Source organism: Notothenia coriiceps, unplaced genomic scaffold, assembly GCF_000735185.1.
Source record: "Notothenia coriiceps isolate Sejong01 unplaced genomic scaffold, NC01 NC01_scaffold00037594, whole genome shotgun sequence".
Taxonomy (NCBI): Eukaryota; Metazoa; Chordata; class Actinopteri; order Perciformes; family Nototheniidae; genus Notothenia; species Notothenia coriiceps.
The window spans coordinates 16,436-43,510 of NW_011370295.1; the positions used below are offsets into that span (position 1 = coordinate 16,436).

Below are 27,075 nucleotides of genomic sequence, written 5' to 3' on the forward strand. Positions count from 1 at the left end.
CGCGGGCGCGCAAACGTGCCGTCATCGCTGAGTTGAGCGTCGTCGAGTAATAGTTTTCTCTCTGGATTATTTCATGTCCCGTCGAAACCGCAACGGCTGATTAAAAATGGCATTCATTGCCGGGGAGGCTTCGTTTGAGGACCTTTCATTGTCCACAATCTGCATGGAACAAACTCCGTTGAGTGAAGCCCAACCTGCTAGCCCTCCTCCACGGAACGACAAGGACCAGGTAATATGTTCATTATGTCGTATAGCATTCTGAAACCTCTCGTTGTAAAGTGCTGATCCCGATGTAGCATATGATGACAGTAAGATAGGATTACACGAACCTGGATTTAGCAAGCCTAAAAAGTAAATGGTAAACGGCTCATCGTCTAAGTTGAATGTATTTTCCTCGTGTGCACTCCACCATTGTATCTAATGCCTCTTTTTGTTATGTATTTTAAAGGGGTTGCATGCAATGCTGAAGGGCCCAAAATAAAGTGTTTATTGATCTTATTTCTGTGCTATACTATTATGTTTTCTTTTCAACAGTATTCCTGGTTTTTTTTGGGGTCAAATAGGGAAAGTCTGATGCTCTACAAACGCAGCAGGAGAGGTACTCGGCCAAATATGGCACCCCCCCTACAACTTTGTTCAGGAACGTCACAACTCCAAAACACCACTGGGGCCGAGCCCCTGTAAAGTTTGGTTGCTCCCCACGCATTTAATCTGGGCCCCCTGCAGGGGAAAACTAAGGGGGGTTCCCATTCTTGGCGACCAGGTGTAGAGCGTGGAACACCACCCCTATATCTTTTCCAATTAGTCATAGGACTCACCAAAAATCACACTGGTGTTGGGCCTGATCCCTCTAGTGTTGCTTCACCACAGATTTTATCGGGCCACACTTGAAAACTAAAGAGGGTCAAATCCGGCAGACCAGTTGTAGTGACCAGATGAACCCCCCTATATTTGTCCAGGATAGTCATAGACCCACCAAATCACACTTGTGTTGCTGATCCCCTCTAGTTATGCTCACCCAAAGCATTTTACCCTCTGGCCCAGCAGGTGGAAAAAACTAAGAGGGGCTTCATATCGCAGAAGAAGCGTGTTGTGTGGCCGCGGATATGGGAAACCCCCACTGGCTGTGATGCGTGTGCCTGATAAGCCCAAACATCCCCCACTTTCATCACTTACAGCGCCCCATCGTACTGGGCAAAATGGAAAAGTAACCGGGGGTGAAAAGGCTGTTATCTTACTTAATACTGAAATTGTTGCTTACCAATCAAGGGCTGAAAATTGGCTGAAAATTTGTTTTTTTTGTATTATATTTGTATTATATTTGTATTTATTCTTGTGGAAGTGCAGATCTCCTGTCCTCCACCAGGGGGTGCTGCAGCACCCTCAGCACCCCTACTTCCCACGGCCGTGTGTGTGTGTGTCCCCCTCTATCACACAATGAATTTCACTGTTCGTCAATCTAATAGTCAATCTAACAAACAGTTAATTATTTTTAAATCCAATAATGTATCAGCCAGGTCTTTATTAGCCAGATAAATGAAAGGCCTACCATCCAGTCTTACTGATATGTTTAATAATGGTAATAATAATAATAATAATAATAATATTAATAATAATATTAATAATAATAATTCCAAAATAATAACAACAATCATTTTGATAAACAACGTCTAAAACACACGTCAGTAAATATTAACATTATTAAATATTGTTTGACCATTTTCAAAATGTTTTAAAGGGTCTTTATTTACGTGTCCAAAATCAAATGCACATTGTACGAGGTGATAATGTATTTTTCAAACTTCACACAACAAACAATTAAAACCTCTTTGAGAAGCTGAACACCAATTAAATGAAAAGATCACGAGAAGTTTTTATTTTGAAAGCCAGTAGCCTACCGGAAGTGTCAGTTTGTGTGGGAGGTAGCTTTACGTCTGTTAATCAGGTCAGCTGGTTTAGTTTGGTGCTTCAGTTAGCTGAGTTGAAGAGCCTTGCTAGCATATGTGGGTAGAGTTTTTCTCCAAACTATGGTTCATACTGACATCCTTTTGACCTTTTAACAACGCCACAGCTCATTTTAGCTCTGTGGCTAAGCTCTGCGTTCATTCAGCTAGAGATCCACATGAGCTTGGAGCATCCTGCTAGCCAAGAAAGATTAGCAATATATTCCGTGCAGAAGGAAGGTGAGAAGTGTTTACTTTTGTTTTTATTAATGACACATTCTCTGCTAGTCTTTTTCTTTTGATATTTGCATTTTACAACACGTACACATATTTTATACATGTGTATTTTCTGTGATAGCTAACGTTATTTTAACCTGTGCTGCTAGCTGGGATGTTAGCAGGGAAATAGCAGCTCAACAGTAACTTAAAACATATTTGTACAACTTTAGCTTTTACAAGTTGTCTTTATCTCGGAACATAGACACATTATACACTGTCTTAAATAAATGTGGGCATCAATTTTCGCATTTTGCATTCACAATACCTGTCACAGAACTTCACATTGTAGACATTGGGTAAAAGAAACATCATATGTATGCCGAATGGAAAAGTATTACTTAACGTTTAAGAAATGTGTTGAATCATGTTTAGTAAATGCGCCTTTGTTTTGCAAATGTTAATATTAACACTAAATTGCAAGAGTGGAGTTCGTTTTGCATACGAGATACTGAACAACAACTTTTCTCCTCATTATTTTATTCTCAATAGACCTTGTACTTTCCTTAATATGGTAATGCCCTTGAGTAAATATAAATGTTGATCTTGAAAGAGAGGAAAAAGTATGTGGTTTCAGCTTCCTGGATGTTGTTTTTCCTTCAGGTGAACACCAGGGTCATCAACCATGCCAGGTGGAATTACAGAGAGTGGGGAACCCTACTCTCCATTTGTGAGTATTATATTTTTATAATGAGTTTAATTCCTGTTTTACTTCTGTTTTTATTTAAGTTCAGAGATTGTTTCACTATTTGTTTATGTTGAGTTAGAGCACAGTACACACTGCAGTGGATGCATGATTGAATGCAAAGTCCACCTTACTGAGGCTCTTTAAAAGTCTTATTTTACTTTGAAATAAGATGTACGAAGTTATAGTGTTCTTCTCGGTTTACTTGCAGAGGCTTCAACTTTTAATCTGTGTTTTATTGAGCCACTTAAATTGACTGATCAATATGTTTCAAACACTAAAGACGGAGAAGGGCATTTTTCTGAAGAACCCTTCTTCGTGTCATTAAATGAGTAATGTCATTGTGAGTGGGGATGGTGCGTATGAAAGTGCAGTAAAGAGGAAGCTAAATTGCTTACACATCCTTCTTGTTATACACAGCAGGCTTCTTTATGGTCTGGTCTCCGTTTTTACGAAGTCCCTTACTGCTCACGTCAGCATAACTTACCACAAACATTAAGTTCTGCCGGTAAAATATTTTTTTCCAGGGAGCTTAAGCTTTAAATCATTAAAAGACTCTGCTTTTATTTTATTTTATTTAACCTTTATTTAACCAGATAAAAAAGCATTGAGATAAAATCAAATTTTCAATGCTGACCTGGTCAAGAACTACCAGATAGGAGGAAGTGCTGCTTCCTTAAACTTATCTTGCCCACCTGCATTCCTTGGCAATATTTGATTCTTTATCTGACAAGGCACTCAACTATTCCTCATACAACAGAGCTTTACATTTTGTATTTAGGCAAAAGACCATTAAAGGGGCCCGGTTATACTCATGTTCAGGTTTATATTTGTATTTTTTGCCTCTACTGTGACACGTTTACATGCGTTAATCTTCAAAAAGGTCTTTATTTTTCTCATACTGTGAAGTGTGTGGGAGAAAGTGAAGTGTGTGGGAGAAAGAGTCTCTCACACACTTTGGGATTTTAGCCTTTGCAGACCATTCACTTGCACAAAAAAATATAGAACACACTATAGGAAAGGGAAACCCTAAAAAGTATAATAGGGCCTCTTCAAATATGCAATAGGAAATGAAAGGTCTGCGAACATATTCCACTCGTCTTTACACCTCTTATCCGTCTTCTCCAGGTGGGGCTGGTCTATATGTTCAATCTGATTGTAGGGACCGGAGCTCTGACGATGCCCAAAGCCTTCGCCTCAGCAGGTTGGGTGGTTAGCATATCACTCATCTCCTTTTTAGGATTTATGAGGTGAGTTCTGTTCTGCACATCAACCTGCTTTTCATTTCCCACATGCACCACCTCTAGCCCGTCCTTTGGGCAACAACAGAGACATTTTAAACATGGAGCTGAAGGCTGAAATGTTTTGCATTACATCTGATTCCATTAAGCTGATGCTTTTATCCAAAGCAACTTACAGACTCAGAACAACAAGACAAATGCAAATATATACGCAAATATGCAGATATTGTTCTCTTTAAGTGCTGGTTATTTTTTTGTGGGGCGGGTGTTGGTTTTAATGGCCATATCTTTCACTTATGTCTGCTTTTTTCTTAGTTTATGTTCAGAAATAGTATGTAAACAACACACATGTTTGTTTTAAACATGCAGAAGTATTCATATTTTTGTTAGTACTACAACACCACTATATATATATTGTAATATACACTTTCTTACATATTGCTTGCTGTTATCTGTGTTGTACAATGCGTTAATTTCACTTGAAATTCTCATTTTAAATTAAAACATTTTACATACTTTATTCATCTGAATTCCTATTTAAGTCCAATCATGTTCGTGTTTCCAAGTGAAAAGTTTGGATTGAATTTTTTAACAGTTATACTTACTGCATGATTTGGTCGGAAGGTAACAATCACATATAACACATAACATATGAGAAAGAAAAAAAAAGGTTAAATATATTCAACTATTTCATGAACAATAAGTAAGGTGCTTTACTTAAAGAGCCTGTGACACGAGTTTTCCCCCATCATCCAAACCCATCAATTTGAGTAAATATTGTCCCCTTGAAAACCGTTACTGAACTGATTTTGGAGTGGGGGATGTGCTAGTGACTTATCCGACCGGCCCACTTCGGTACAGGCCCATCGGGATTCGTCCCGATGGCCAGTCTGCCACTGCACCCAGCCCAGCCCACGTAAACTGTCAACGGGGGGAGCCTCGCTGCGGGGAAACGGTGGACCTAGTGTCCCGATCGGAGTGGGAATAATATAATAATAATAATAATCTGTGCATTTTTACCCATTAATTTCCCCAACATCGTGGTTAAAAAAACCACACGTTTAATCCACGTTGGTGTACTACAACTACAAAAAGCATTGGTTTGTTTTCTCATCAGGAAATGCAGACCGGCTCAAACAAAGGATTTTTAATCATCATCCTCACGATCATTTAATGTATCATATGTTCGCCGAATTGACATGAAAGCACTAATAGTTTAGTTTAGTTTCATCCACTTGAGTTTACAACTACAAAAATAATCGATTTTGTTTTTATATCACATCCTACGGGAGGAAATTCAGCAACTCTCACTACCGATTTTTAATCTTAATTTAATCATCATCTTCACCACAATCATCTATGTTTATGTTCGCCGAATTGACATGAAAGCACTGACAAATATGAATATACTGTAGTCAACTTCATTAAAACGTTATTAACGTGCCTAAACTCAGTAATTCACAATTTCTACGCATGACAACACACTTTATCCGTGTTTGGCTCTCTTGCCGCACAGTGAAGCGTTCCCGCATTGACGTCACTTCCGGCTTCCCCCAAAACTTCAAAATGAGTCGAAGGAATTTCCCCGCGATGTTCGAAATTATTGATATTTATCGGAACGGTATCGCACCTTCTTTTTTAAACTGACGGTTCGAGATGACTAGTAGCCCAATATTTAATTGCACAACATTTGTTGGGATGCTGTCACAGGCTCTTTAATGATTTTACAAACATTTTTAAATGGCAAAATATAAAACATAATGTTAGTTAAAAGGCTAAATGAAAAGTCAATCTAGTATGTATTTAGAAATTTGAGGTGTCTCACAAACAGTGAAATATTGATTGTGTTCAAATCAAACTTACAGATGTATCATCTTAAATTAAGCGATGATGGTTTAAAAGGTAGATGTTTTGAGCATCTTGTTAACCCTTTCTCCTCTCATCAGCTACATGACCACCACCTTTGTGATCGAGGCGATGGCGTCGACTAACGCTCAGCTGCGCTGGAAGAGGAGAGAGCAGGAGGAGGTGAGATCAGAAACTGCAGGAGCAAAATAATATCGTACTTGTTAAATGTCTTTTAATACGATGTTGGTTGAGTGGATCATTCTTTATTTACTTTAGGGATGTGCCAATAACCAAATATTTCAAAAAATGAAATGTTTGTATACGTTAGTTTGCCTGAAAAAACTAATGTGACGCAGTGACATTTCAAGTGAGTCTTTTGCTCTCGTTAATGTGATTACAGGTCTTTTCTTACTAGTTAAAAAAGCTAATAACTTTTTTTATTTTTTTATTTTTTTTTACAGGGATTAACCTGTTTAATAATCAGAAGAAAAAAAAACACAAATCCAGAATGATAGCAGTCAGAGAGTCAGTGACGGACCCATTTTTCCTTCTGTTTGAGCATGCCTTATCTCACTTGTTCCAAATCCTGCTTTGGTAAAACAAATACACTTAAGACACAGATACTGGATAATATGTATTTCTCACTGGATTTGTATTGTTATAGCAATATATTTTCTAGCGTGGTTTTCCTGCTGGAGGTGATGGTGGATTTATGCCTGGTGCGATGGGTTCTTATCTGTCCTGTGATATATCTAAAGCATATCTTTCAACCATTGATATCACTGCTGAAACACTAGAGGGCGTGATCCAGCCATATTTCATTATACTCCAGACAGCGGCTGTTTCATATTCTTTCTTTCACAGTTTGATGTACAGCCTGGTAGAGACTTGCTCATATAACTAAGGTTACATCGAGATAGCTATTTATAGTGCACATTGTCTCACACCTGGATCATTACTGGTGCTATCTTTGTTAGGTGCTTTAGATGTTAATTGCTTAACCATATGAACGGCAAGCAGTTTATTTTGTACTCACCGTAACATGTTACCAACTATGGCCTTGTTTTTCACTGCGTTATATATAAGTCATACCCCTTTATGGACACTCAAACATGTCTACTGTGCATGTAACATTGTTATAATGCCATATATGAATTCAAAAACAATGTCGATCAAGTTGAATACGAGACAATCATTTCTAGGCAGTTGTTGAACAGGCTAAGTTCTAACTGAAGTGAGGGTCAAAATATATAGAATTTTTAGAAAAACTTAAAACAAATATGTGGCTCTTATCAGTGATGTTGGAAGTGTATCACCACATGACTGCTCTTTATCACACTTGAGCATCTCTTAAGAGAAACTATAACGGTTTTCATGTGTACCTCAGTAAAGGTTACTAGACTATAACAACTATTTTAGGTTTGAACCCTCAAATGAAATTCCATTTTTAATAAGAAGCTGTATTTTTTATATTGGAAGGCTGTTGTTTTATTGTCTTATCCTCGTACAAGTTTAATGCAGTTGTGGAAAGAACATAGCCTCAAGTGCTGTACTTAAGAACAAATACACATTTAAGGGACTTGTACTTTACTTGAGTATTTCCATTTTGGGACTTGTACTTTACTTGAGTATTTCCATTTTGGGACTTGTACTTTACTTGAGTATTTCCATTTTACGCTACTTTTATACTTCTACTCCACTACATGTTGGAAGCAAATGTTGTACTTTTCACTTCTCTGCATTTATTTGACAACATAAGTTACTTTGCAGGTTTAAATGATGAATGCCAAATCTAAATGAATTATGATGTACTAATTTGGATTGGAACACCTGGAAATATACAAAGTTATACAAATTAGACCCGCCTTTACCAAAATTAAAATGATGTTCACATCATTGGATTACTTATTATAATCCATGATGTAATACCACTCTGCATAACGAGTACTAAATGGTTATTTTGATGCTAATATTTGTTATACTTTGTAAGTAAAAAATGAATACAGGATTTTTCCTTGTAACAGAGTATTTATACACTGTGCTATTAATACTTTTTCTGAAACCAGATCCCAGTCTGCTCTGATTGCAAGCTAGCTCTGTTGTGATTAGTCAACCTCTTAGATAGACCCTCCAGAAAAACGCGGGCAAAAATCCTTGATTATGCGGGCTAAAATCCTTGATTATGCGATTAAACATGTAGGGTTTTTATGTGATTTTATGCGGTGAAATTGCGGGAAGTTGCGAAATATGCGGAAAGTTGCGAAAAATAATAGATTTTTTTTTAAATATTGGGCTGTCTTATTTATTCTCTCTCACACACAACCTGCCATTAACGTTAAACCCCTTTCCTATTCAATTAAACACATTCAATGTTTATTTATTGTAAAAGCAATGGGGATATTTTAATCTTGCTCGCACACTCACACACTCACACATACATACATACATACATACATACATACACTCGTTCGTTATCTGACCAGCTTCAATCTTGTAGGCTAATCACTTAGTTTCTTGTAGCCCTCGAAAGGGTTTTGGAGGTTGATGCCTCGGTGAACGTGATTTGTTTGGCTTTCTTGTCCGCAGCAGCAGAAAGCATTTTCGAATATTTGAATGAATCAAAGTGGGTCGTCACCGTGGATTTTCTCTTATGCTCCAACCATAGACGGCTCCAACACACAGTTGCACGGGGTGCAGAATAGTTTCCCCCCACGTTCGTGAAAGACATCGGGGTACTGCTTTTCCCGGTCTTTAGCAGAAATGTTCGTCGGTAAATGAGATGGATCAGATTTTTCATCTTGGTGTTTTCTCTCTCGTGTGAGTTCCACACGTTCACTCTACGGTGTTGTTTACCTTCTGTGATGCGTGAGCTGATGACGTCGCGTCATCATCATCACTACTTCACATCAAGATGAGTTAACTTTTTTTTTCTCAACTTTGTGTGGAAAAATGCGGGGATTATGCGGCCTTTTGATAAATATGTGGCCTTTTAAAAAATCTGCGCCATTTTGCTGATTATGCGGTAAATTCTGCGATCGCAGAATCGCGTTTTTCTGGAGGGTCTACTTAATGCACAAGAGAAACAAGGTGTTCAGACAAATTAAGTCATATATAGTAAAAAACAGCAGAAAATACTCATGATACCCTAGAATTATGTTTACTGTAAGTACAGTCAAAGTACTTAGTTATAATTAAGTACACAAATGACATCACCAATCTCTTAAGAGAGCTAAAGGTGACCTGTGCAGCAACACATTTCAATACATATGTGTCAATACTAAGAGCTGGATTGAGCTGCTGTAATGGAATATGTATACAAGGAGAATAAGAGCATAGCATGTGGTCCGGCTGGAGTTTCATCTGCCTCCTGATCCCTGCCTCTGGCCCTCTTTCTGACACTTCATCTTTATTCCTCACATTCATGTCTTCATCTCCTCCTCTTCCTCCTGCTCTGACCCTCCTGGTCTCTTCATCTCCTCCTCTTCCTCCTGCTCTGACCCTCCTGGTCTCTTCGTCTCCTCCTCTTCCTCCTGCTCTGACCCTCCTGGTCTCTTCAGTGAACTCTCTTTTCCTTTTCCTCTTTCTGTTCGTCCTGATCTCTTCTCAGATATGTCTTTTTGTTGTTGTTGAATCACTCCAGCTACTCTGGCCTGCAAGAGTCTACTTGTGAAAAGCACTGGTACAAATGCTTGTATAACTTTACACGTTAGGGCCATGTAGCTAATAAGTAGCATATAATATAAAATCAGAAAGTATTTATCAAACGCACACAGGCAGCTTTAGTTTGACGGTAAAGGATGTATCCTGGTTTCATTGATCAGCCTCATTGCAGTGAGAGAAAGAAGTGGATGTCAAAGAAACTGATCACAAATGAGATGATCAGGGACTTCCTTCTTATGTCAAAAGAGTGGTTGGATTTTAAGTTAATAATACAAAGTCACTCACTTCATTATTGGGTTCTGTGTAACTTAAAGGAAATACTAGTTCAGTTTTAAGGGATAAATGGGGGAAAGAAGAAAAACATCTTTACCTTTTTCTACATTTGCTACCGAAAATTGTATGACGAGATATAATTATAATATTATAATACATGGATACTCAGTGTGTGTTTCCATGAATCCAGAAATATCTTATCTTATAAGGTGTGTAGGGGATACTGAGACAAAACTAATAGAAAGCCTTGGACTGAGAATAGATTCATTAACAAGGAGGGACCTTGGCGGGCACATACAGTGCTTCCGCTAAAACCAAATGCCTCATCTTGCATTGTTAACGGATGAGAAAAATACTTTGACTGAATGTCTGATACACTCCAGAATGAAGTGGGTTCTTACTTGGCCCATGCTTTACTCTGCTACCAAATGTCAACAAGGCAAGTAGTGCATTCTCAGAATAAGACAAAAACAATCAAGTTATTGCACTAAAATGGATTGACCTACATAATAAGAAAGTAGGGAGAGTGGAAACAGATTCATGTCACACAATATGGGTAATACACCAACACACACACACACACACATACACACACACACACACACACACACACACACACACACACACACACACACACACACACACACACACACACACACACACACACACACTACACTACTACTACGTACGACTACGACGTACACGTACTACGNCCTGAGATTCCTGCGGAGTCAGCTCTTCTTTGATGGGGCACCCTGAGTCCACTGCAGGTCAGACTAACAGACTCTGCCTGTGCTCGGTGTTAGCTCACTGCAAACAACAGTAGCACTACTGTATTTAAACATACCTGCCTACAGGGCTCTCTGTATACCTGCACAGAGACGTGTTACTGCTCCAAACTGTGCACACACCTCGCCTCCATACCTGCTTCCCTGTGTGTGTGTGTGTGTGTGTGTGTGTGTGTGTGTGTGTGTGTGTGTGTGTGTGTGTGTGTGTGTGTGTGTGTGTGTGGATTTGTCTCTTGGGTGTCTGTTTGTTTGGGCTGTTCTTTTATTTTGGTCCTTTCTATTATTTTTATTTTTTTATCCAATCCCATGTCTCTCGCTCTCTTTGACCTGACCTATAATCTTATCCTCCAATACCCTACTGGCTCATCGTCCCAGACACAACAAACTGAATAACACACACTCACACACACACACACACACACACACACACACACACACACACACACACACACACACACACACACACACACACACACACACACACACAGCCTTGCAGCTCGCTCTATTGTCCAAATCCTAATGCCGCATTGGACTCATGCCCATGTCAACAAGCTCCCTGTCCGTCTTTCTGTCTGTCTGTCTCTCAGCCTCTCTTTTATTCATCTCACTGTGACCACTCTTTTCTCTGTATTATGCCGCTCTCCATCCCTCCTCCTCCTCAGTCCTTATGTCCGGCTCCTCTCCCACTCCTCTCTACGCTCGTGCTGTTGTGCTCTCTAAGCCGGGCTGAGCAATTAGTTAATGTACCCTCCACCCTGGGGGTGATTCTGGCACGGCCGACCTACCGAGCGCTGGTCTGCGTCTGCGAGTGTGTGTGTGTGGCTTTGGCACTGACGCTGAGTGAGGTTGCTGGGCTTACGGCGGACCATCCAGTTTTTGGCACCGGCAGCATTTTGGACAGCCATCACCTCTTCTCTCTACACATCCACTCAACCGTAGTAGCCAGCCCTCTGTCTGGGGCTCGGGTAAACAGGCTTTTAATCACCATGGGGAAAGACCCAAACTCTAAGAGATCAATTCACATTTACACATTTTTGGCCTGTACCAATTGATTGTACTGTGTTTTTTCTTTGACACCTTGTAACACATTATATAAACAGTTATTCATTTATTTCTCTCTTCCAATTGTTTTGTAGTTTTGTTATAGAAACATTTCGTCATTTAAATCCATTTTAAAATGTATGATCAGAGTACATTCACAACAGCAGTTCTTTAGACCAGAGTGCTGTTTACACAGTTAAAGCTTTTCTCTAATTCCGGGATTAAAATCGACCTGAGGGCCATTTCAACAGGATGTATAAACAGACTATTTGGGGGAAATAACATGTGGAAACCAGCAGTAGAAGTCCAGATGAATGACCCTGTAATCTGCATGTCATTTAAGTGTTTTAGCAAAACATACACATATGCATTGAATGAAATGTCTTTGTTTTTTAGCTCTTTTAATTTGTAGGTCTTGGATGTATATTCCACATTTTTATTTGAGTTATTAGATTAATATTTTGTACATATAATATGTATTGCAAGTATCTTCATTTGGAAATATATCTCCTGATGCTCTCCCTTTGTTTTCCTTTTTCTGAACCCAGTTTCTAAGAATAGAGGGTGTCAGATGCTGTTCACAGTGTAAAGCCTTCTGATTTTGAGTTGTATAAGTAAGCATTTTTGTATATTTATAATAAATAAACATGACCAGATGACCAAAAAGGTCCAAACAATAAAGCATAATTCTGTCCACACGTTGAAGCAAATTGCCCAACAACATCTGCAACATTTGCTTTTGTTGTTTTTGTGTTTCCTAATGTATTCCATATTGCACCCTTAAATCTGTTTTCGAATTGCATGCCACAGTTTAATCCCTGCCCCGCTTTGGGGCCTTTAAATCCATGCTTGGCTCTGTGAGGGTGTAAAAGGGCAGGCGGGCACGTCACTGGACCCCTCTGTACTTTGTAAAGGCCTTGAAGGACGCTCAGCATGAATATCCACTCTGCGCAAACAACAAAGGGAACGTCTGCGTCACAAAGGGACATCAACATGGATGAGATGGAGCTCGGCCTGCTGCGGGGGGAAGTGGAAATGCGTGCCAGTGAGTCTCTGTTTGTGTGTGTGCACATGATTGATTGTCAGCTGAATCCAAACAACAGGCATTAAACCAATAAGACCATCTTGGAGTTAATGGATGTAACCAATTCAGTATATCTCCAGCTTAGTGTAGTGAGGGCAATAACAAAGTTCTGCCTGTGGCCCCTTCTGTTTTTCCTCATGGACGCTGGCTTTAATATCCCCCCCTCCCGTTTTTTGGTTTGCATTGACGGCATTAGGTCATGGTTGTGCAGAATACATGTAGACAGCTAATGGCCATTGGCTAGGTCAAGCAGTGGGGAAATAGCACTTGTTTGTGTGTGTGCAGGGGGGAGTGTGTGTGTGCATTTGTCTGAAATGTAATGCAATCAGGCATGGCCAGAAGGACAAAAGACGAGACTGCAGCTCGACCTATTCACCTCCCCACCCCCATGCTCACACACCCCCATGCTCACACACACACACACACACACACACACACACACATAAACATGTTTGCTTGCCTATCTAATTTTTCCATTTCTGAAAAAAAATGAGCAATCTGGATGTCCATGCCCTAAAAACAGCAATGTGTATTCCAAGCCCCCTCGCTGTGTAATTATATTTGTGCAGACAGACCATCGGATGATTCTGACAGGACGGAGTCATATTTATATATTTCTGCTGTTATTCCCCTGCCCCATAGAGAGATGACCCACTTCCACTGCTCAGTCTGAACGTCTGTCTGAGCTCACTCGGATGTTGTCAGCTCAACACGGATATTTCAGTTTGTTTCTGTGTAGATTGTCGAGGCACAAAAACCTAAAAGCCGACTTCCTTGTTAGTGGGATTTATTTCTCACCTTTTTCTTAACTATACTTTTTTCCTTGTTCTGCACCCGTGCATGTGTGTGGTGGTGAGTTGGTGTTTCACTGCAAATTTGAGCATTGGGAAAAAGCAGACATCTGTGGACCTCAGAATTTGTCCATATAAAACAAAAAATATTAAGTTATTGTTATAACCTTTCTAAACGTATTACATCGTCTTGCGTTTGCTTTATATTTTGTATTGAAAATAATGTTCAATACACATTTGTTTTCTTTTATCTCCTAATCTAAGATTAAAACATTTGTACCATAACATAAAATAATACACTTTGCAGGATGATGTGACGGCAAGGTTTAAAATATAGTGGCCATAGTACATTCTGGGGCCTAAAAAGTATGACAAATGTTCTTGTTGCTGCTGCAGTGACCCAGTTTTGTCAATAATCTGATTAAATGTTAATGTAATTTCATATTGATTAATTGTATCTTATTCTCATATAGTGGGTATTTCTGTCTTTAAATGGCTGTAACAGGACTCCTATTGTTATTTGGCATCATTCTGCCCTAACCATTATGAATGAATACACAGCTCAGTGCACAGCTGAGTGGAACACATATTCAATTCCAAGAAGTTTCAGCTTGTTACAAAAGAAAATGGAATTACGACTGCCAGCACATCAGCCTTCTGCCAGCACATCAGCCTTCTGCCAAATAGTTGTTATTTTTGATACATGGCATTGTGTAGTGTTTTCCCCTCTAGTAAGTAGTGTCATGGGTGCTGCAGCTTAACAAAAGCATGCTGCTCTTTCTTTTCTATGGTCAAAAAATCATAATGGAAAATCTATTCCACTTGGCTACAAATACATTTTAACTTTTGCACATTGCATGCAGCTGCTGAAAAAGAAACACAATTTAGTAGCCTAACATGAAGAAACAAGGAATTCATGTATAAATACTTCTAATGTAAAAAGCTTAGATAATCGCGTGCATGTGGGCAGAGAGAAATAAAAGATGGCTTCAAAATCACATATTTCATTGTCTCCATAAGCCCATTTTGTATTAGAAACACTAAGGAAGTTCACCATGTTATTAGTATGACCTGGGCTGCCCTGCATCATGCCTGTGTCTGTGTGTGTTTCTGTATGTTGAGTTTTTCTCCTTTTGTGCCGATGTGGCATCTGCTGTGGTGCGGGAGGTGATGGAGAGGTAGCAGCAACCTGAGCCAGGCTGGCTGACGGCCGCCTCTGAGTCCATATGCCTGCTCCGAGGACACACACTCTCCTGGCAGGACACACTCTCACACACTGGACGCTTAGTTACCTCCCTCCCTCCCTCACACACACACGCACACGCACACGCACACGCACACCACACACACACACACACACACACACACACACACACACACACAAACAGTGAAGCTGCACTACATGTGTGGAGCTACATCATCCTTGCTGGAGTGTGAAGGGAACCAAAGGGTAGCGGAGGTAGCGGTGTGTGTGCTGCCAAATCACCACATAATGGACTGTTCCGGGACCAGCCAACCTGCGCACCATATGGACTCAACACATCAGTGGAGCGAAGGAGCCAACACCCACATGCAATACTATAGGTACCAACAGATAAGAAGATTGTATCTGTTGTTCACTTCCCACTGGAATTTTGTTCTCTGACTCAATATTCTCTCAGAGCCAGCAAACATGTTAGCATGTTAGCTTAGCTCGTTGCTAACAAGAACATGCAACCTGGGCCCCGTCTCAGGTCGGCTAAATGAAATCCTTGCTTCCCTCACTTGCGTCGTTTCCCTGCGTCTAGTCCCTCCCACCAGGGAAGCATGAAGGGACGCAAGGAAACCACGAGAAGCAGGGAAATGGTTTTAATTTAAACCAATCAATGTTGTGTAATTAATTAAGGATTAAGGATAATCTGGTGTTTTTGAGTTGATGAGTAGTGCAGATATCACTGTAAAATCAATCGACAGTGAGGAGATTACTTACTTCCGGGTTTAAAATGTTCCGTTATCCAATGGGAATGGACGCTCACATTGCCTTTAACTGCTGCCGACATGGACCGATGCAGTAATTCCCTGAGCGTCAAATACCGCCGCCGATGGGAATACATTGCAATCAGTTGAAAGCTCTTTGCGTCCGTTTATGAAGCTGAAGGAGCCTCGGCGCGTCACAACTGCACGCCATAGGACCCTGACCAAGCGTCGCTATTGGACTATCAGGGAGTGAGACAGTGTTGGCTGAGATCACCCTCTGTGTAATGTGCGCTAAACAGGGCAGATTCTCCCTGCTGCTATCATACTCAAGCCCTATCTGTTCCTACAGCGGTGACCCTGTTTGCTATCTCTCTCTCCTGTGACAATTCAAGAAACTGGAGCATGGTTCAGCAAAGCTTTCACCACACCTGAATTAAATGGGTGCAGTTGTGCAGTTACAGCAAGGTAGTGATGGTTCTTACTGATGTCCACTGGTCTCTAGTCAGTGCATAAATGTAGCATGTGCCATTTCCTCCTCTTTTTATGCCTCTTCACTGTAATTCATGGTAAACATCCGCTGCACGTAAAAAAAGTGAGGAACTATAGGTTACTTACGTAACCCCAGTTCTCAGAGTAACATGAAGTGAGATGTCTCACTATGGGATGCGCCTCAACGCGTATGCACGACGGCGAAGTGGAAAACAGCGAAAATGTCCAGATCTACAAAAGGGACGAGGTTCCACCGAGGCGCGTACAACGACCCGGGGCATAACCCCCTGTAACCCCAGATAGGACAATTCAAAGACCAAAACACAACCACTAAAAGCTCTATTCGTACAGACCGTTACGCCCTCAGAGTTATAGGGTATTCCACTCTGTAGCTTGCCTCACCAATACTTACTTCTTGATATCCAATGAATGCTTGGGGGTCAAAGAGTCTCATGTACTTCACTCACTACAGAGTGGACTGCCGGGAAGAACGACTCCGCTTCGCTCTTCTCCACGAATAAACTTACTGCGTGACGCAGCACCGTCGTCGAAATGAATATCCAACCACCTAAGGGACTGCAACCGACAGTTCTACGTGGTCGGTTAGTCCTAACCGCATTACTCTAANACGTGATTATTAAAGTGTGGTGAAATGTACCTTTGTGGCCTAGACTCATTAAATGTGAGGCGACACAACACTTGTCTCTGTCACAACTAGTTATTTGATGTTGGTTTGGTCTGTCAGGACCTCAACATGCAGCTGAAAATGAAATGGCACAATGGCAATATGAATGACTGAGTTAACTGAAGGATTATTTGAATTATTTGAAGTATTAAAGTAACGTGTTATGGCAGGAAAGTTAAATCTGGTATATTCATTTTAATGTCACCTTATATATATATTCATGTGTGGTAAATTTGAAGGGACAAAGTATATTTTTCCTCCCCAATATATTGAGATGAAGTCTTTGTGTTTAGAGAGGGATGTGAGCAGGGGACATCCGTATTTGGGGATAGCTCCAACACTCTGGAATGTTTCCATCATAAAAGAAGAGGGTGCGTTACACATGCTTAGGGCAAATGTGTGTGTTTTCATTGCAGTAAATATATGTGCTGCGTGATTACTGTTCAACTATACCTCTGTTTTTATTCTTTCATGTGCTACAAACATTGTGGAGAAATTAGCTTAAACATGTTTTATTACTCTATATGAAATGGAAGCGGCTTTTATGACAGGGACGAGAGAGCTGGGGGAGGGGACATTCTTCTTAAGATTTTCAGCATGTCAATTATCAGGGAAATCTACTTGTTTTAAATAGATGTGTGTGGTTAATTACTTTGTATTAATAATAACAGTATGTGTAAAGGAAGCTGGAAATATACAATGTGAAACCTTTTATTTGAAGTAAAGATGTGAACAATAGCTCAAATGGCTGGAAAGGCTGCAGGACAGATGAGTGTGTTCTCTATATTGGGCCTGTGTGAAGTTTGACTATTTGAAAAGCATCTCTAATACTGCTTAAGAGCATAGGTAATGTGTTCCTCGTTATTATTGATATGAAAGTAATTTACATGTATTACGTATATTTAGCCAACTATAACAACTATATCTTAAAACATACTTTTAACTTGTGTGTGGTAACCTGAGGGGGGAAGATGGACTCAGGGACAAAGGGCCATAAAGGGGATGTGTGTGTGCTGGCTGCAAGATGTGAAATAAGATAAGGAAACTTGTTGTTTAGAGCAGGTTCGTTCCAGACACCAAAAGGTGTCTGGTCTTCGTCAAACTGAAAGAGACTTTTTGTTTCCGGGTTTCTTCTGCTGTGTCGCACTGATTGGGTGCGACAGGCCATGTGTTGGTCTCTCCCAATAAGATGACCTCTGGGGGAAAGCACGCACACACCTCCTCCTGTGTTTTTAATATGAAAGCCTGTGTTTTCCTGGGGTTCGATCTCTTTTTCTTCAGGCTGACCAGAGAGTAACACACGAGAAAGAACAGGAAGTACTTCCTTTGTATTTGTATTGTTACCTTGTATCATTAAAACAAGATTATTGTTTAACTTGTATTCTGGTGTTTCTTAATCCCTTCCTTTGTACGAATTTACCCAGCTTACCAAACGACACGCGGAGACGAGGTTGGTTTTAAACATCTTCCAAATCTCCAACAATGCTTAGGGCAAATGTGTGTGTTTTCATTGCAGTAAATATATGTGCTGCATGATTACTGTTCAACTATACCTCTGTTTTTATTCTTTCATGTGCGGGTACTAAATGGCTACAAACATTGTGGAGAAATTAGCTTAAACATGTGTTATTACTCTATATGAAATGGAAGCAGCTTTTATGACAGGGACGAGAGAGCTGGGGGAGGGGACATTCTTCCTAAGATTTTCAGCATGTCAATTATCAGGGAAATCTACTTGTTTTCAATAGATGTGTGTGGTTAATTACTTTGTATTAATAATAACAGTATGTGTAAAGGAAGCTGGAAATATACAATGTGAAACCTTTTATTTGAAGTAACGATTTGAACAATAGCTCAAATGGCGGGAGGGGCTGTAGGACAAATGAGTGTGTTCTCTATATTAGGCCTGTGTGAAGTTTGACTATTTGAAAAGCATCTCTAATACTGCTTAAGAGCATAGGTAATGTGTTCCTCGTTATTATTGATATGAAAGTGATTTACATGTATTACGTATATTTAGCCAACTATAACAACTATATCTTAAAACATACTTTTAACTTGTGTGTGGTAGCCTGAGGCGGGAAGATGGACTCAGGGACAAAGGGCCATAAAGGGGATGTGTTGTGTGCTGGCTGCAAGATGTGAAATAAGATAAGGAAACTTGTTGTTTAGAGCAGGTTCGTGTTGTCTGGTCTTCGTCAAACTGAAAGAGACTTTTTGTTTCCGGGTTTCTTCTGCTGTGTCGCACTGATTGGGTGCGACAGGCCATGTGTTGGTCTCTCCCAATAAGATGACCTCTGGGGGAAAGCACACACACACCTCCTCCTTGTTTTTAGTATGAAAGCCTGTGTTTTCCTGGGGTTCGATCTCTTTTTCTTCAGGCTGACCAGAGAGTAAGACAGGAGAAAGAGCAGGAAGTACTTCCTTTGTATTTGTATTGTTGCCTTGTATCATTAAAACAAGATTATTGTTTAACTTGTATTCTGGTGTTTCTTAATCCCTTCCTTTGTACGAATTTACCCAGCTTACCAAACGACACGCGGAGACGAGGTTGGTTTTAAACATCTTCCAAATCTCCAACAGGTCGCGGGCCGGTTTTGGCCCACGGGCCTTGAGTTTGACACCCCTGGTCTATCTGATAGAGAACTGTAGCGGATACGAGCGTTACCGTTCTCGTGTGGCCGCAGCATCACTGTGTTCCAGGTTCATAATGAAGCTACGCTAACCTAGAGGTCTGCTCATGTTTCCTTTCTGTTTGTGTGTTCCCTCTCCAGGTGAAACCCAAAGAGAGCTCTGTGTGTGTGGGCGCGCTGCTCTTCCTCTACACCGGAGATTTCTACCTGAACATAAAGTTTCAGGACGACAGCGCTGGACGAGATCTTCCTTTAGCTTGGTTCACTCTGCCCAGCGTCCACATCCGAGCCCTGGAACACCCCCAGCAGGCCGGGGCCTAAAGAGCTCGTTAATGCACGTCTTAATGAAGGACGGAGAGTTGTTCCTAGAGTTCTCTGTAAATACTATATTCTTATGCATTGAATCACATGTAAATATCATTAAAAGGTTACAGTAAACACTGACGAGGAAACACTCCTGCACACATCAGCCCGTACGTTAGCATCATGCTAATGATACGGCTAACATCTTTACGGTTTGGCTGTTTGGCCGGATTCTCCTTTTTTCTAAAGGCAGAGACCAAAATGTATTTACTCCAGTAAACTCACTCACTTGTGGTGACGGAGTTTGACTTTTGCATTTGTGTTAAAGTTGACACAGTAATTCACGTCATTGAAAAATAGCAAACCCCACAATCGAATTTCTGCTAATGCTAATTTTGTATGGGACGGTGCTAGACACTCCAAAAAGGAGTAAACCATCTTATTATCTGTGTTGCCCCATCTCTAAATGTAGGTGGCCATGCTCTGCCACCCATTTCCTCAGTTATCAGTCCATTAAAAAGCTTGTTTTCACTTCCATTATAATGCTTTAGACTGGGCAAACTTCACCTAGATCGCACATTTGAAACACGTGGTGAATTTAAAAAGGACTACTTGGTAATGTTTACGAAAATAACTTGGTTCAGGTAACAATAGGTACATGTGTTACCTAACTTAAATTATTTACAGCCTGTGAGTTAAATATTTTAAGAATTGATTAGTTTGCGATGTTGTAGCTAGCTAGCTTGCTATCTGATGCTAGCTAGCTTGACTAGCCGCAACAAATTGTAGTGAGGGCAAAAAAATGAAAGTAATTACTCTGTCTAAAAGCTTACAGTACCATATATGTTTGCCGGAATATCCAAATGTACACTTTTATGGGCGGCCAAGGACTAATATATTGTCCCATTTCATTGGAAATGTTGTCCCCTTGTATTGGGAATAACAAGTTCTCTTTTAAAAGAAAGTTAGACGAGTTAGCGTTCCTGTGCAGAAGACGTCAGAGTCTTGTTTGAAGAAGAGGAGATGAAACACTGGAAATGTGATTAGCCAGTTTATTTACACAACAATATATTTATTTCTACTGCTGTATGGATCTTCTCTCTTGCCTCTGTTCCTCCACATTGTTTAATGATGAATCCTCATGTCTTAGATCAGCCTGTGATTACGTGCGACATATAACTGTTGTAAATAAAAGTTTAAAGAATCAACCGTTGTTTATTATGCCCTTGTTTGCATTTGTCTCTCCACAGCCGTTATAGCTCGGAGTCCATTTTCTGACCTTTATCACCTCGGCATTTTGGGAAGCTCAAGTCTGACATTCACTTCCGCCAAAATCCATAAACAGTGATTACCGGAGAAAACATTGCATCACTAATAATCATTTTTAAAATTTGTTCATGCCAGGAAGGCTGACTGAAAGCTGTGCTGTTGTCTCAGGACACTTTTTATTACACTTGCTTTGACTCTGAGACCTAACCATAGTTTATCATCGTACCGCGCTTTGCTGGTGCTTTCCGATGTACCAACACAGTCTCACGGCATTTCGTGTTATAGTCACGAAATGAATCTATTGATTCGTGTTCACCAACACCATTTTTTCCATTTTTTTCGTTTCACACAGAACGATTTTAAAAGCAATGTATTTCTATTGGTAGTATGTTTCGTGCCTGCACCAAATAATAACAAATTAAAAGGAATTTTTTTTTTTTAAATACAGATTTCAGTATTCCCATTTCTAGCCCCATTTATTTTCCTCGCGGACGGCAAAAAAACTCAGACATTATACAATTTAAAATAAAAGGGTTAGGGTAAGATATTGAGAAACAAAATGTTTTTATGAACCACACAGCTTCTGGTCTTCCAAGTCCCGACCGGACAAAAACACGTGGTGCAGGCACGAAACATACTACCAATAGAAATACATTGCTTTTAAAATCGTTCTGTGTGACACGAAAAACATGCAAAAATCGTGTTGGTGAACACAAATCAATAGATTAAATTAATTTTGTGACTATAACACGAAATGCCGTGAGACTGGGTTGGATAGGCATAGGCTACAGTGTTTTCATCAGAGCTTGTTTTTGAGGAAAGGATTGCATCATGAAATGCGGTTGATGAGAGTTGTGTAACTAAACTGAAAGTGTTACAAAATGTAACCCACATATGGCATTTTTGATGGTGAATAGGGTTTTATTCACTTTAAACTGAATGATATGAGCATTCAGTGCGCTGCAAACCTGTTCATTTTGTTCCTATACTGGCTCTCTGAATAATGCTTAGCTGTTATTTACAGTTTGAAGCAACTGCTCCTGCGTTCAGCATTATGTAATGGCTCTAGTGGAGGCTGCCATTTGATACACTTATGTAAACAGCTCTCCTGCCGTTCTGTGGGTGACTCATTGCTGCTCAAACCTGCACTTTGTGGGTGGCTGTTTGTTATTTACTGTGTTCTTACGTCATGATTTCACCAACGACCTCAAATGACGGTCACAAAAACATCGTCTTCGCACATGTAACCATTACATGACAAACACACACATGCAGACCCTTGACATTTGACATTTGGTGTAATTGGTTTTTCAGGGGAGATGGAGTATCAAGATAAACTGAAGGTTGTCTTGAATTCCCTTTTATACTCATCGCTCAACGAAAGACAAACAGAACATGTTTGTGCATTTTTCTCTGCACTCCTCTCCCCGTTGTCCACCCTCCTCTCTCCTCGTCTTTGTCCCTCAGCCTGTGTTTATGTAAGTCTGTGCTCTGACCATGTTCTCATTTATGAGGGCTGTGGCCATTAAAATATGTAGGGTGGGTGGACAGCTTGTTCAGCTGCCAAAAAAACGTATGCATTTATTTAGCATTTTCATAAAATGGTTTAAAGGCTGTAATGGAAAGGTTGTAACTCTGGCTGTGGAGATTGGTTTAAGACATGTTTGATTAATTGTGCATTAGGAGGGTAGTGGTGATCGCTAACTTTATCACATGTACACCTAATATTAACGTAATCAAGGTTAACAAATAAAAAAATGTTTATCAGAGCATTTGATTAAATGTCAGGATGTAAAGTAAATGTCAACAAACATAATAAAAAACGCTCCTCACGTGAACTGCCAACCCTAGCTCTCAGTCGTTTTTTATAATCTGCCAATGTTTTTGCAAACTGAGACCGCTATATTTATGGATACGATTGTATCTGATAACCTTATTGTTAAGTCACACCTGCCCAACAAGTAAATAAAACAGCATCCACCTTACGGCCTGATTTCCGATCATGTCAGCGGCCATTTTGTTGATGCTGCTGTTTGTTTGGTCGGACAAGCCCCAGATGTCACTTTTGTGCAATTGTGTTAATTATCAACTGCCACAGAGGCGCACATGATTATATACTGTAAACACACTGCCTCTGATTAGTTTTGGTTCATCCACATTATTGAGACTTAATGGATTTTCTCACCATCTATAATCTCTCGCTCTCTCCGCATCAATACACACACCATCACCTAAAGTGTGTATCTGACAGCCATGGTATATTACAGCACATTGCATCAGACTGCTTTATATGCCGAGCTATGCAATTCATAGACATCTTCCCCTCTCTCTGCCACACTGTTCCTGAATTGCTCCACATATTCTCCAACACTCACAGCCGGTCAGATTATATCAGCAGTTAAGAGGCCTCTTTCCCCTCAGACAAATAGATGAATAACACGTGTGTTTTGTGGGAAAGAGCTCTGGGGAATGAGTCCTAGTTGGGGAATCAAAAGTAGATAATACCTGCCATCTTTAATATGCAGGCAGTTTATGTGATGCTTACTGTAGAGAGATCCATAATTGGGACAAAGTGACATCACGTCTGATACAATTATTGATAAGATGAAATAGCCCCACAGAAGGTCAGTAAACATCAAAACTATAGCATCAATGTTTTACAGAGATAAGACCAAATGCAGACCATATTTCCTGATATTGTAAAGCCCAGTTAATACATTTGAATGTCACTTTCTTGTCATTATTTAGACAGAATCATTGACACCACTATTAAATACACTAAATATGATGCTGGAGCCAGAAGACGGTTAGCTTAGTTTAGCACCAAGACTGGAAACAATGGGAAACAGATAGCCTCCGATCAAATATAAAGCTGATCTGTCAACTAGCTCCTTTAATCACAAGATCACTAACTCACATGTACAATCTTATTTGTGTGTAAGTGTAAAGACAACAAGTTGCTGACCAGAGTCTTCTGGAGAGCAAAACAGTCCAATATCAGGCTAGCAAACTTCAAAAGAGAACATATTTCTCAAAATGTTGAAGTTGTAATGCTTTAGGAGGGATAATTTGGCTATTAGTGTTTTGTTTTATTCACCTCAGTAAATGCAGTTTGGCACAGCACTAACACACAGTTAGTTCAGTTACTCAAAGTGGATCAGTTGCAGTTCCGCTCAAATGTAGGGAAATGCACATTTTCACTTTTGAGAACAACAATGACTAATTTAGTCCTCAGACATTCTTAGTGATGTTACATCAATCATACAATCCTGCTTAAATACAACCATCTAATTGTAAACAATATACAATGTATGAGGAAAGATGTATTAACCCCCAATTAGTGAAATTATCTCAAAATTAAAATATCTGGGTGCACTGTATCATGTACTCCTACATTTTGTCCCCTACCCTGAAGTGTTGAGCGGACAGGCAGACGGAGAACACAGTGGTAGTGGCTGATCATTGCGTCATTCATGCTCATGCAATGGCCTCAAGCTCAGTCCGTATGGTGAGCTAGGCCATGCAGCCTAGCAATAGGTTAACCATAATAAAGAAGCAAACAACAGGCACTAATTTCAAATGCCTGAGTCTGAGAGAGTCTCTCCAGAGACACCTGTCCCTGCATTTAAACACATGCATTCAGACAAAGAAAATAATTGTTGCACTCCTTTTCAGTGCCAGCCACAAATCAACAACCCTTGCTGTCTTACATCACCACATCCCACTCGTGTCCCTGTCTTTTTCCCCCCTTTTGAAGCACTTTCCCTTTTCCTCCCTTCTCCTCTTCCAGCCCTAAAAGGTTGATCTGTGACTGAGCTTGTTGCATCTTTTATCGGCGTCTCGCAGCAGCCCGGGGACAAAGGGCAGCTGAAATGCCACGATGTCCCTATATTCTGCCTGTGTGCGCAGATGCAAACACATGAAAAGACGACTGACATTCAGTCATCCGTGCTGAAGAGCTGAAATACAGTAGAGGGCAGACAGAGAGGATGAAGAGGGAGACTTGCTTTGTAATTGATTACGCTAAATCCCACGCTAAAAGGAGAGGCTAGACAGAAACCCTCTGTGGAGTGTTTCACTGAGTCTCTATCTGCACTTAATTTGTTTTTCAATCCTTTTTTTAGACACACAAAATGAACTTTGCCTCATATTTTAAGCATCTTTACTCATTCCTTTGGGTGCTTCATAGGCAATCCTGTCTCAGCTTAAAGGTCAAAGGTCAGTTAGCCTCCACCTCTTAAATCTACTGTATGTGTGCGTTTGAGTAGGTGTGTGTATGTGACAGTGTGTGTTAATCCTGTATCCGTATCTACTAATCTGTCTCTGCTGCATGTCTGATCCCTGACTCTTTGCACATGTAATCTCACCAACCTCCTGTTTACCTCACACTGACGTTATGTGTATTTGTTGGTCTGTTTCTATGTGTTTTCTGGATTAATATTTTTAAAACTGTTCAGAGCAATCAGTTCCATGTGCTAAATGGTTTCTGTTACCTTTGCCCGCTCTGCTGTCTCATTAAAAGGGTTTGACTAGGATCCTTTTAAAACACAAATCAATGCACCAATGAGCCTCTGAGGACATTTCACCATCACTGTACCTCACCATCAGTAACAACCTCTATCTCTTTTAGAAATGAATCTGCCTTTGGTTTAATGCAGTGATGAAGGACACGTCCAAAATCGTTAAATGAATTCTGTTCTGGGCTCAAGGGAATACTTTACTGTTTCTTTTGTCAATGTTCAAACCGTACAAAAGAAGAGATGTTTTCTATGCTGCAGTCCTGTGAGGCGCTTTGAAATCCTAACTTGAGGATATTTAACAGGTTAATGTTCACCATGTTGACCATGTTAGCTTAGCGTGTTAGCAGGCTAAGATTTTTGGAATGGCTACGGCTTTTGCTTAAACCAAGCAAAGAAAGAAAGTAAGGAGAAAAGTCCATAGAAGAACCATGCATTGCACAAAATGTCTGAAATGAGTTTAATTGAGAGAATCAAATAATTAAATTCTCACAAAATAGGTTATTCTTGTATCCAGACAAGCAATATTTTCCATTTGCTCAACTCAAAACAAAACATAATATCTGTATATCTCTTCTTTCATTTAATCTTCCTTCTTTTTTTACATCAACATATATTTACAAGTACCATTTTAGTAAAAAAAGAGAAGCGCCCTTAGAATCTCTTAGAAGGGGGAGTGTTTTGAATAAATGTGGGACACAAAATCAATGGAGCTTTGATCAGGCTGATGCTGTAGCTCTGCGAATGTTAATGTTACATGCCGCTATGGAAACTAAAGGGCGTCTGAAGGTCGCTTCACTTCAAGGAAGCACTAATACATGCATGCATTAGGTTGTAGTAGGCCCACCTGGAGATGAAAGAAGGGACCAGGGTAGGAGATGAGCGGAGAAAAAGGAATGATCGGGCAGATGGAAGCAGTACGCTCACTCGCACAATATCCCCGAGAGTGTTTTATTGTGTATTCACTGAGCGTGTCCTAACAATCCCATCTTCAGCCTCACTGCAACCACACCTCTGCTCATCCTCTGTCTTGAGCCAAAGAAGATTTGAATATTCTCAACTCAGCATGCTGGGATTTTGTTTCTTAATCCCGCTACCCATGGCGGAGAAGCTTGAGACCCCGGATCAGTTTATGGAGCACAATGAAATGTAGATGCAGAAGTTGAAGTGCAAGAAAAACTAAACTAAAACAATAAAATAAAATGTGAAACACTTTCACTCCTGGAAATTGGATACAAGCAAACCTCTTTGCTTCTAACACTTAATATAGTGCCTCCATCTGTGTACGTGCGTGTGTTTGTGTGTGTGTGTTTAACTCAGGCCCTTTGACCTTTACTATCTCCATCACTATGAATATTGAAGAGGAAGAGAAGCATTCAATACGTTGCAGAAATGTACCGTGGCATGTGCACTTTATGAAGATGTATTGGTTGCCGTTTGAGCTTGTGAGTGCGTGGGTGTGAGTGTGTATGAGTGTGTGTATGTTGGCTCTTGTCAGGCTCATACTGTAGGTGCTGTACCTTTAATGTTATGTATGCATGTATGAGAGCTCTGAATCAATCCATCTGCATTATGCTGTGTATAAATGTGATG

General features: G+C 40.2%; 1 protein-coding gene across 1 annotated transcript; it reads left to right on the plus strand.

Moving 5' to 3' along the window:
* The first annotated feature begins 1,959 nt into the window (after nt 1–1,959).
* On the plus strand, nt 1,960–6,893 carry LOC104967725 (transmembrane protein 104-like). Its single transcript, XM_010797244.1, has 5 exons — nt 1,960–2,183; nt 2,823–2,889; nt 4,033–4,154; nt 6,092–6,173; nt 6,858–6,893. The coding sequence occupies exons 2-5, from the start codon at nt 2,845–2,847 to the stop codon at nt 6,891–6,893; spliced, it is 285 nt and encodes a 94-aa protein (XP_010795546.1). The 5' UTR covers nt 1,960–2,183; nt 2,823–2,844.
* The last annotated feature ends 20,182 nt before the right edge of the window (nt 6,894–27,075 follow it).